At 52.1% G+C, this 12,038-nt stretch overlaps 2 protein-coding genes across 3 annotated transcripts; both read right to left on the minus strand.

The window, feature by feature from the left end:
* MZB1 (marginal zone B and B1 cell specific protein) lies at positions 1-4,389 on the minus strand. 2 transcript variants are annotated; one of them, XM_072630475.1, is made up of 5 exons: positions 4,317-4,389; positions 3,735-3,949; positions 2,309-2,427; positions 1,688-1,792; positions 1-656 (listed from the first exon to the last, which is right to left on the minus strand). In XM_072630475.1, exons 2-5 carry the CDS (start codon positions 3,912-3,914, stop codon positions 491-493), a joined length of 570 nt encoding a protein of 189 aa, XP_072486576.1. In that variant the 5' UTR covers positions 3,915-3,949; positions 4,317-4,389; the 3' UTR covers positions 1-490. The 2 variants fall into 2 exon arrangements, with proteins under 2 accessions (XP_072486576.1, XP_072486575.1); XM_072630474.1 differs by lacking the exon at positions 4,317-4,389 and having other exon boundaries at positions 3,735-4,042.
* Positions 4,390-5,726: 1,337 nt separating this feature from the next.
* PROB1 (proline rich basic protein 1) lies at positions 5,727-9,720 on the minus strand. The gene has a single exon (XM_072630455.1). It carries the CDS (start codon positions 9,591-9,593, stop codon positions 6,570-6,572), a length of 3,024 nt encoding a protein of 1,007 aa, XP_072486556.1. The 5' UTR covers positions 9,594-9,720; the 3' UTR covers positions 5,727-6,569.
* Between the last annotated feature and the right edge of the window lie 2,318 nt (positions 9,721-12,038).

Genomic DNA, 12,038 nt, shown 5'->3' on the forward strand with positions numbered 1-12,038 from the left:
TCCTTCTGAGTGCTTTTACTATTCTTGGAGGATAGTGGAAGAAAATAGAGAGAGGATATTTTATTTTATTAAAGTCTCGTAGGCCAGATGATAATAGGACAGGAAGCACCAAGACCCCAAACCATCCTCCCCTGCTTGGTCCCCCCCCAACAGGGACTAGGGTCAGGAGAATCTAAAGGGGGAGAAGAGAAGGAGGAAGAGAAAGAGTTAGGAGATGAAGAAGGGGCAAGGGGTGGGAGGGAGGACAAGGGGAAGATATATGAATGGGGAAAGAAGTCTAAGATACAACTCCAGCTTCCCTGATCCTCCAACGGGGGGTCCTAGGAGAGATTGCTGACTGACCTCTCCCCCAGATGGCTGAGCTCAGAATGGACATGGCTCCCAGAAAAGAGGTTTTTGTGGATTTTGCAAATGGAAGGGGCTGTCTGGGCCAGTGGGCTATCTGGCACATCCACGGTCCACAAAGATGTTCCTCCTGAATGAGGGAAGGCTAAAGTTCCTTCTGGAGAAACGCCCCCTGGCCAGGTATCTCTGCTTCTGGACAGGTATCTCTGCATAACAGCCTCTCCAGGGCCTCTCGGCCTCCTTGTCTGTATTCCCTATACAGCTGGTCTTCGCCAAACTCTCCCAGGTAGTTGTGGCACATCTTGAAGAGTCTGTGAGGTAGGAAAAGGAAAGGAGGGGTGAAATGGCTCCTTGCACTACCCATCCGCCATGTCCCAAATAACTATCTTGGCCTTTTGCCCTCATTCTGAGAAGGAGCAGACAGGAGCGACCATGTAGCATGGGGAGGGGGGCACTGGACTGAGAAGAAGGATATCTGGGTTCTAACTCTGGTTTTTCCAATGACAGGACATGACCCCTGCACTGTACCTCCCACACTTTAACTTGCCCATCTGTAAGTTTCTGTAAGGTTCCTTCTAGTTCTGACAATTTGAGGAATCTTTGCTTCTATGAGGGAGAAATATGCTTCCATAGAAAATGCCCCCCCCCCCTTCATGTGCTTGAGTCATTCCCTCCTAGTTGCTCCTCCCCACCTGCTGGATCCTCCCTCAGAGAAGGCTGTGAGACCCTGGGTAAGTTACTTAGCACTCTATTCTAGGCAATCTTCCAAGATTACGAGTTACAGAGAAGATGCTAACCTATATTGGTACAGTTTCCTCATCTGAGAGTTCCCTACGTTGATGAAATCAGAGATCCAAGTCCCTTTTCATCTAAAATTGGTCATGTCACTCATGGCTCCCCATTACCACCAGACTTCAAATTCTTTTGCCTGGCATTCAAGGCCCTCCACAATCAAGTACCACCCTACTTTCTTCTTATCTCCCTCCCCTCTACACAGTCAGCCTGGAGTATTCTCTACCACCCTACATAACCTATGCTCTCATTCTGCTGAATGCACTCCATCTTATCCTTTCAAGCACAATCCAAATTCCAGGAAGTTTTCCCTAAGCTTTTCCTAGTTGGTCGTTACTGTGCTTCTCAGATGTCCGACAGAACTTTGTTTTGTACCTGCTCAGCAAACTAACTCTGGAATATTGTGGAATCTCGCTACCTGAATTGCTGACTTTTTGTTCGAATGAAACGGTAACCTTATCGAGGTCAGGCATCCTGACTTAGCTAAGCCTTCCATCTCCTTAGAACCTAGCATACCAAATGCTTGAAAAACATTTCTTGGGGTCCTTACCTGCCTGGCCACGGGCCTCCGCTTATCATCACACTGATGCCCTCTGATTTCTCTATCCCCGGGCCAAAAAAGCGTTTCACCTTGTTCACTTCTCGGACCCCGTAACTGGTGGCAGAGATTATCATGAGGAGACAGACAATGAGTGTTAGGAGGGGGCAGGCTGAGGAGTGCTAGGGGAAGGGGGTCCATCCTTGGTCCATATCCTCCATATAGTTTGGTGACTCCCCCAGAGTGGCTCTTTTCCTGTTTTCGGTGTGTCAGTGCTTAAGAACGGCCACACCTGTTTAGGGGGTTGGATGAGCAACACAAGTAATATCCCTGGATAAAGGAAGTCAGTTTATAGGCTACCGGGCCAGCAGAAATCTGTGTGTGTGTTTGTGTGTGTGTGTGTGTGTGTGTGTGTGTGTGTGTGTTGGTGGGCATCATTAAGGGGGAGATGGGACAGTCCATTTTAGAAACTCTCCCCCTGCCCTTCCTCCTTACCCCACCATCCCAGCATCTCAACCCAAGAAACTCAGTCCCCTTGTCATTTCTTTCTTCTTCCCCTTCTTCCTAGAGAGGTCCGAGGACTCTGAGAGGGATAGGGAAGGTGTGGTTTTGGATGGGTCAGGGGCAACTCACTCCTTCCAACTCTGAGAACAGCTTTTCTCCAGGACATCGGTGTACTCAGACTCACTCAGAGCCCCCTTGGCCCTGTGGCTTGGCTGCTTGGTCTCCGTTTCAATTAGATGCTTCCACATCTAAAAACAGGGGAGACACTAACTTTGGAACCAACGTTGGAAAGCTGGGAAATGGAGGAGGAAGGAATCTGAGCTCAGTAAGCAGTGGGGGTAAGCCATGTTTATGAGAGGAAGCCGCTGGTCCCCTTCATGGTTGGCCCATTGGAACAGTTTTGGGCTAAGTATAGCTCTGGGGTGGGGTGGGGCCAATCTGGGTGGGGTCTGCAGAAAGCATCTGTGAAGGACGGCTTCCTTGCCTCTCCTACTCACACATCCCTCTGATTTTAGGCACTGGAGTGGTCTTAGGAGTAAATAGGGAAGGAAAGAGAGGGAGTCTGGGCCCCTCCCCAGAGGGGTAGTAGGGAAGAGGAAATTAGAGAAGGGGTGACTTAACTCCCCTCTTCCAAGGAGCTGAGAGAGACACAGAGAGACACAGAGAGAGGCAGAGAGAGATAGAGACAGAGAGACAGAGAGACAGAGAGAGAGAGAGAGAGAGAGAGAGAGAGAGAGAGAGAGAGAGAGAGTGAGTTCCTCAATGAAGATTCAGAAACCCCAGCTTTGGCTGCAGGGGTTTTCCCCAAGGGCCAAGATTCTGACCTGGAGGATGGAAGGGAGGGTGAGAAGCTAGGCCTTAACCCAGTCACCAAATCCTGGGGGTGACCCAGGCTCCAGGGGATCTTTCCTCACTTCCCCAAGGCCATCTGCCTTGCACTCTGAAATGCTGGCCAATTTGCATGGGGCACTTTCAACCCTGGAGGGACCAGAACAGGAAAAGACCCAGATACTGAGAAGGAAAATGCCAGGTGCTTGAAGGGCCCCCAAAGGAAGGAACAAGCTCTAAGTGACATGTAGGACATAGATAAGCACGTGACCCTTCTCCCCTCTCCTTAGTTGTGTACAACTTAAAAAAAAAATCTAAGAATTGCCACCATCCAAAAACAAAATAAGCAACAAAAAAAGCCAAAAGTCTCAAATGAGGAAACCCACCTGAGCTATCTCTGGCACCCTCATCCTTAATGGTTTACTTGAGCTCCAAAGCCCTTTTACTACTCACCTGGCAGAAAAATAAACTGAGGCACACAGCCGTGAGGCTATGGAGGGATAATGAATCAACTCAAGCCAATAGGGTACCAGGACATGTGAGTCTGACACCATCTTGGCCTGTGGAAGAAGATCTTGTGTCTTTCTGGAGCTCTATTCTCCAGGACACAGTCTGAGCAGTGTACCCCACATGGCCCTGCTCCCCCAAACTTTGGTCCTTGATGTGGGGCTCAGGGGAACAGCTAAATGGGTGAGGGTCTGGAGGTAGGAGTGGGAGGCATTCTTACCTGGTAAGAAATGATCTGGCAGGCATCACAGCGCAGATGTTGGGGCATGTGGGTTGAGTATTTTTCTTCTTCATCAAAATGAGGGGATGTGGCTGTGATGGTTTTTTGGGGGATTCCCTCTCCCAGGCTCCCTGGGGGTCCCCAGTCAGTCAGCAGCAGCAGCAACAGCAGAAACCTCATTGCCTCTCAGTAGTGGGACAGGCTCTCTGAATGGACTGGGTTGTGGGTACATTCAGCAAGGAAGCCAGGTGGCAATAAGACTCAGTTTAAACCAATGGGGGCCTGCCACCTCTTTGTATCCATAGCCCCAACACCCTATCAATTGACTCAATCCCTCCCACTCCTCCCCCTGATTGTGATGGTCTTGAAAGTCAATTTTTCCTTCTCCCCAAAATTCTTCACTCTTTTTCCTGGAGGGTCCTGTAAGCCCATCCCCGCAATATGAAGCCAGGTTAATTTACCCCCATTTGGTGGATGAAGAAAACTGAGATCTGAAAAGGTAGTCTGTACCCTCAGCCAAGTTCACAAGGCAATTTAATGTTTGAACTGCTATTTGAACTTAGAGGTACCAGCATCACTTACTGGGTAGGAGTAAGGAGAGATGTCTCCTCCTCTTTCCCTCCTCCTTCAGAATCTGCCTTCTGTGTGAGATGGTAGATTTTCTTTAGTAGCCAGAATGATGACCTCAGAGGCATAGGAGCTGAAGGGATTAGAGTCAAAAAACCAGATGACCAGACATAATATTTTGGTTTACTGACCACAGTTCCTTTGGTGGACACTTTATTTTACACACATAAAACAAATGTAAAGATTGATCTGATCTAGGAACCCCAATGGCTAATTTGAGTTGTCCTCTCCTAACAATTCTCTCCAAGGGGCTTCTCTCCCTGGGCAAGGGCCTGGGAGTCTTGGGGCGGGGGGGAGGAAGAGGAATATCAGGCTTCCTTCCACGCTTAATTTTGCAACAAAAGAAGGCAGTAGCCAGATGTTTTAGGGGGATTCCCCTCCCTTTAACACCCCTCTTACCAGGAAAAGCAGTAGGCATACAAGCAGTTTCATCAACAACCCACAGGTGCTGCATCAACACCCCCAAAACACACACACACACACACACACACACACACACACACACACACACACACACACACACTACATTACACTCCCTTACTCCCTGTCCACAGCCTGCCCCATCTCATGGCTACTCCTGAAGCTTTGTTCATATCTATGCTCCAGACCCCACTTCTACCTCCCTCTTCAACATTCCTTGGGCTCCAAATGGGTTGCATTTCTCATGGGAGGATACAGATCTGGAGTGGAGAAAGGGAGATACTTTTTAAAAAGCCCAACAACCTGGCCCCTTAGCCCATTCCCCAATCACCACTCCTGGTGCTCTGGAGAAATAACTGGTCTCTACAGGTCCTTAGCACAACACTGGAGACCCTCTGGAAAGGACCTGGAGAATAGATCATCTCATTTATCCCATCCCCTTGCAACAATTAACTGATCCAGCCTTGGGAGACCTTTCAGAAGTGATGCTCATTCACTCCTGTTCAATAACTCTCACTGCTGGAAAGGTTAAGATCCTGGAATTCCAACCCTGGGTCTGCAAGACCTAACTTGTTTAATGACTTTGGGTAAGTGACTTGCCCATATGAGGAACTCAGTTTCCTCATATGAAAAGGGGAGTGCTGGGCTGAGATTCTCTCCTAACTGAAAAATGTTTGACTCACGAGAGTTTGGTCATTTCTAAAGGAGAAAAGAATCTAAGCTAGGGTATCGTGTTGTTTTTTCATGAGTAGAAGAGGGTAATTTGAATGAGTGGGCTGCTGTTGTCTTGGCTGGAACCTCCCAGATTCAAGCTGGTCACTATGGACTCCCCTCATCCCTCCCCCATCCACAGTCCCTCTCTCTTCATTTGTAGAGATTATTTCATTCTTGGTACCAGTGACGTAGATGCTTAATAAATACTTGTTGCTTGATTGATTCGCTGAATCTCTACTAACAGCCCCCTAACATGGAGGGGATATATTAGACCCATGCACAGCCTCTCCTCTTTAACATTTACCCTTGACCTGAAACAAGATTCAGACCTCTCTAGCACTAACCAGCACTGCATATAGTCTTCTGGAAGACGGACATCCATTTTCTTATGAACTTAATGTCTCATATCTCTTTCCTAGACCTCTTCAAAATAGGCACAAATCTTGCCCTAAATGCCTCCCCACTCTGCCTCCATTTCTCTCTGACTCCAAGGAGGGACCTGTATCTCGAGTTCAGGGGTCAGTCCCAAACCCATTCTCACAAATGTCATTCACACCTCTTGCTGTCTCATACTTTCTCCCATTCACTTTCTTGGGCTGTCACTGGTGACAGGGCATATGTCAGACATACAATCACGTAACTGACATCAGTGCCTCCAAAACCCCAGGGCACAGGGAAGAACTGAATAGATTGGGAAGAAAGGATGACAATTCCTCTCTGAGCTCCCCCTTCCAGCCTCAGCAGTACCCTGGGGAATAGGGTTGGAGCCACATTAATATCCCAATGGGATTTACAGTCTGAGTAAGCTGGGGCATGGGGTTGTGGTGGGGAGAAGTAGTGATGGTGGATATGGATGTGGTTGTGGGAAATTGGAATAAAAAAAGGCAAAGGAGCAAGCGGGGCAGGATTGGGATCTAGAGTGGGTGTGTGCCAGAAGGGTGCCAGGCTAAAGGAACTGAGGGGTGATTTAGGGCTAGGTTGGGTTCAGAGGCTCTGCTGGAAAAATAGCCCCTTTTGGTGGGGTCTATGGAGGAAATGGGATGTGGGCAGGGCCTGGGGAGGGGTTCTTCACACTCAAAATGGTGAGCCTTTGGTAGTGATGGAAGGCCCAGAATTGGGAGACCCAGAATAGAGAAGTAGAGGAAGACCAGGTAATGGGCTAGGGGAACCACTTGTGGGTAGGTAATACAGCCCATCCACAGTGCCACCCTCGGGAGCCCAGGGAAGTTTGGTTCCTGGGGCCAGCAGGTCAGGGGGACCAAGAGGCAAGGGTCCAGGGGAGGGAGGTAGTGAGAGCCCAGGGTAGGATCCACAGGGAGTAGGGTAGAGGCTGTGCCCTAGTGTCAAAGAAGGGCAGAACCGGAGGGGTGCCCCTGCTGGGGAGGGGGGAACGAGAACTTCTAGGTACTGCCCACTCTCTGGATCAAAGAGCAACTTTAACCTAGGAGATCTGGGCACTTCCACATAATAGTAGCGACCACTCTCTGGATCTACCAAAACCTTTCCTGATGGAGTGGTTCCAGAATTCCGAAGTCCCCTACCTCGGCAAGGCCTGTCAAGGACCTGGGTCATAGGAGGTGCTGAAGCTGCTCTGGGTTGGGACAGGGAAGCAGGTTTGGCTGTAATCTGGTTCCCTGAGGGATGGGTCCCAGTGAGGCCTGGTTGGGGTTTGGCTCTGGGCTCTGGGCTCTGGGTCTGTAGGGCCAGGGAACTGGCCTGGTCAGAGTGTGGGGACCCCAGGTTGAGGGAACCCTTGAGGTTTGGATGCGGGGGCACTGTCAAGGAGCTAGTTGTCTGCCCAACCCCTGGCCATTGAGGTGGACAGTTCGACTCCACCTCTGGCCTCTCTCTTGGTTCCTTGGGAATGGGGGGAGGACCCCCCAGGGTAACCCCTGGGGAATTGGCCTGGAACTCTCCTTCAGGAAGGAGGCGCTGGACCTGAGGACTGTACCCTGGGGAAACACGGCTGATCTGTGTGCTGGACTCAGACTGGGCCCTGACCCCCGGCTTCCTGGACAAAGACAAGGCTCCCGGGAGGCGGATCTCGCTACGAGCAAAAGGCTTGGCTGTATTGTTCTCTGCTTTCCTTCGTGGGGTCGGATCTCCTTCTTCATAGCTCTTTGTCTGGGGCTGAGGCTGAGAAGGTTGGTGGCTCTGCGGAACCCCGCTGGAGCTAAGGGGAGCAGAAGCACTTACTCCCAGTCCCCCTGTAGTCGGCGGCTCCGGGACTTCGTAGGGATGGGTCACTACGGGCAGGAAGTTCTTCTGGAAAGTAGAAGTGTAATGAACAGGAGCAGGGGGCTCTGGAGCTCCGGGCGGAGCCTCGCTCTCCTCGCAAGGGGGCTCAGGCGGTCCCTGGCTCGAACTGGCCGCAGCTGGGAAGCTCAGCGAGTATGTGTTCTTCACCAGCTTGCGTACGTCCCGAGGTCGCGGAATTGTCACTCGGGATCTGCCAGAGGGAGCGGGGGCGTCTCTGGGCTCCCAAGTATCTGGGACTGTAGTCTCCCGCGTAGGTGAAATCTGAGGTTCCTGTACAGTTAGATCCTGCGTGGACTGCGTAGATGTAGCCTCCTGGAGCGCTTCGTGGGGAGTCTCCTGCATAGATGGAATCAGCGACGCTTTAACAGGGGGATCCCAAGTCTCCTGGGGAGCCAGAGTGGGAGTCTCTTGGGTCACCCGATCCTCTGGCATCCTTCTCGGAGATAGAGATTTCGGTGGCTGGCTCCATTCTTTGTGGGACCGAGACTCAGAAGCTTCCTGGGACTTCTCCTCCGACAGCAAGAAGATGCTGGAGCTCACGGGTCCTAGCGGTTCCGTCCCAGGAGCTGGTTTGTCCCGACGAATAGCTCTCTCTCGAAGACTGGGCCAGGGCCTCGGGACTCTGATAGAAACTACCCCGTCTGGACCCCGAAATCCCGCAGGCTTGACAGCTGGCAGGGGTGCCTCCTTTGCCGGCTCTCTTGGCGGAAGCTCGGCCTGAGAGGTCCCTCTGGGCTTGAATTCCTGTGAGTCTCTTCGAGGGCTTCGGACAATTCGTCTAGTTGGGGCCTCAGGCCAAGCCAGGGGCCCATCCGCCGGCTTCTGGATATCGCGGTCGGAACCGAGCTGCGGCCCTGGCGAGGTCTGGATGGGCTGAGCTCCGCCCCCTGGGCTTGACTGCTCTGGGCACAGTGTCTGCTCGGTCTGCAGCTTCCTGGCCAGTGCTGTCTGCACGAGGTTGGAGGCGGCCTGCAGGCGTGTCAGAGACTCGTCCAGCGAACCGGTTCGCAGGAATAGCTTGCGCCTGGGGATCTCATTCGCCCCAGCTGAATCCAACTCCGGAGGGTTCGGCTTCAGCCTCAGCTCGATCTGCCTCTTGGGGACAGTTCTCTGCTTGGTCGGGGATGCCTGGTCTTCAAGTGCCACCTCCACGCACTCGAACTGGGTTCTTCCGGACGTGGCGGGGACTTCTGGCAGCCTCGAGGCCGAAGATTCAGCCTCAGGACGCAGGTCCAGGTAAGTGGCCCAGCGGTCTGCTTGGTTGCTGCTGTCAGAGACAGCTGGTGATGGGCTGGAGGAAGCCTGCGCGCTGGGGCTGTGCACGTCGAGGTAAGGGCCTTGAGGGCGGGCTAAATTATGCGGGCTGAGCGCAGTGAGCTGCTGCACCTCGCTGTCCGCCTCGTCCGAGTCGCTGGGGGACTGAACGGGAGTCCCACCCAGGGGCCCGGTTGTGAAGATCACTTCCATCTCCCCCGACGGCAGGGTGCGGAGCTGGAAAGGGCTTGGGCGCTGTCCCGGCCTCTTGGAGAAACCGGATCCAGGCTCCTGGCGGCTATTCTGGGCTCTGATGGACAGGCGAATCTGCGAGCCCCCGCTCCTGGTTGGGCCCGCCCCCCGGCCAGGGACCCTGGCGTTCTGGCCCGCCAACTTTGCCGGTTGCCCCCGCCCAGGAACTCCACTGCCCCCGTCATCGTCCGCCCCGTCCAGGACGGGGCGCGGCCCCTGGGGCTCCGGCGAGTCTGGCGCGGTGTGGTAAGAGCCCGACGAGCCAGAGGAGTCCTGGCGCAGCGGAAGGGCAGAGGGAAAGCAGCCCGCGGCCGGGACGAGGATGGAGAGCATGGTGCGGGCGGGTTGCGGCGGGGGCCCGGGATCGGGACTCGCAGAAGTTCGCCGCCTCCTCCGCCGCCGCCGCCTCCGACCGCTCTGTCCCCTGCCCGCACTCCCCGCCCTGGGGTCCCGGCCGGGTCACAGCGCCTTAAAGAGGCCGCATTTGAACCCGAGCCAGCCGCTGCCCCGGCTGGCTACGGCCAGTAGTGCCTTCCTCCACCCTCCCCTCCCCTCCTGGCCCATTGCTGCCTGCTTTGGTCGGCCTGGAGGGGCCGAGACCAAACCCGGGATAATAATGCAGCCTGGGGAGCGAGCAGGGTCCTCAGCAGGAGGCTAAAACAGGGGATTCTCCCCCCCGGCCCCCCGCCAAGGAACCGAGGTCAGAAAGCCAAAGGGTCCCTGAAGGTGTGCACCGGGGCACTTGCAATTCTAAATTGCGAGTTTCAGACTTGGACTCTTGAGTCTCTGGCACCTCCGCCCCCTACCCCAACCTTCCCTTGCTAGTTACCAACAGCACACTCCATCCTATTAGACTGAGCAGTGGAAGGCTTCCTTAATCAAAACCGAGTGAGTAGGGCGAGTGAGACCTCTCCTTTTCATGTAACTGTGAAAGACTTTTAAGGAAGTATAGGTGGCTCAGGGCATCCACAACCATCCAGGGCCCGAGTCTCCAAAGCTGGGCTGGATTCCTGGGCTAGTTTGGAATGGGGGTGGGGATGGGGTCAAGAGAAAAGCCAAGAAAAAGTATATCTTCTTTGCATCGATCTCCGATCTCCGAGCTGGAGGTGTTGGGTAGAGGGGAGCTAGAGGGTATTTCAGGTTGGTTTGGTATTTGGGAACATGAATTGCCTTTTTCTAGTCCTATATTTCTTTCACACAACCTCTGAAAGAGATGTGGTCTTTTGTTATCTGAAGATCGCAAACTTTAGAACGTGTTATTTGGAAGGGACCTTGGGGATCACTTAATTCGACCTCCTCCTTTTATGTAGGAGGACTCTTTAAGAAATAACCCAAGTTTAAACCCAGAACATTCTTGGGAGTAAAATTGTCATGAACTTCTCGTTGTCTTCCCCCTCTACTCAACCTGCACAATAAATCAAGGAGCCTTACCCTTTATTCCTCCTAATGCTACTTTCTTTTCTGTCCTAAAAGTTTTAAAAGTCCCATCAGCAGTCTCTTTGCTGGCCCTGATTCCTCTGACTAGCTCCACTAGCAGTTGGGGAGACTTTAGACATTGACAAACACTGGGCAAGCGTGAGGGTCAAGGCTGTGGTATTCAGAATCAGTCTGGAATCCATTACAAGTCAGAATCTGCATTTATCAGAGTAAAATAAAATACATCGTTACTCCCTGGGTTGGCCTGATTGTACAGTAGGGGCCTTGGGGATTTCAAACTTTTCTCCTAACACACACTTACCATTTCCATTGCACCTTAAGCACCTGAAAGAGGACAGATGCACGAATAGATGTCTATCAAAGACAGCTGGTGGAAATTACATGCTCGCTTTTTTTGTATTTTTTTTTTTTGATGCACCCCCAGGCCTTGACCACTTAGGTCAGGAATAATTCTACAATTAATGGCATTACTTTAGGCAAGTCAATTCTGCCCTCCCATTCTTAAAATAAGCATAATGCTTAACCTTTTAAAGGAATAAGGATCATGTGATGTTTGTGCAGATACTTTGAAAAAATATTAAACATATGTAAGAGATGATGATGATGATGAATAATGGAAAAAATTAATTTTGAAATCCAGATAAAGATATATTTCAGGACAGAGTTTTCTATTGCTGTGGGTTGTGAGACCTTGCATTGGAAGTTCCCAATTCATGCTCCCCCATCCCCCATCAATTTTCCAGCCTAGAAGCTTCCCCAGCTCTGGAAGCTAAATTAAGCAAGTTAACTTAACCCTGTTGGGGGGGGGAGTTACCAGAGTAACTAGGAGTGCTTATGTAGGGAGGGGCCAAACAATGGTGGGGGCAACCATTGGACAAGGGAATTCCCCCTGCCACCCCCCAGTCAGGGAGCTTAACACTTCTACATAGGCTGTATGAACTGTAGTTCAGCCTTCTACATCCCACCGACCCTGGGGATCCATGTAGAAAGTGGGGTGGGAGAGTGTTTAATCTGAGTATCCCCTCCCTGACCAGTTTTCTGTCTGAGCTGAATGTTGAGTCCAGTGTGGCAGGTGCAGGGGCTGATGCCAGAATCAGGTCATGTCCTATCAGCTCCACCCCCTATCCCACGCATGCTCGCCCGGACTGGTCAGGCAAAAGGCTGGCCATCCACTTAAGATATTCCCAAGGGAAACCAGGGCCAGGAAAAGAGGCTAAAGTGAGGTTCCTTGACCATCCTGGCAGGGTCTGATTGAGCCCAACTTAAGAGGACAGATCCAGTGAAAGGGGAAAGTTGAGTGTCACAATAGGCCCAGGTAAGGATAAGGACAGAGAAAAGACA

The sequence above is a fragment of the Notamacropus eugenii genome, chromosome 1, assembly GCF_028372415.1.
Source record: "Notamacropus eugenii isolate mMacEug1 chromosome 1, mMacEug1.pri_v2, whole genome shotgun sequence".
NCBI classification, from domain to species: domain Eukaryota; kingdom Metazoa; phylum Chordata; class Mammalia; order Diprotodontia; family Macropodidae; genus Notamacropus; species Notamacropus eugenii.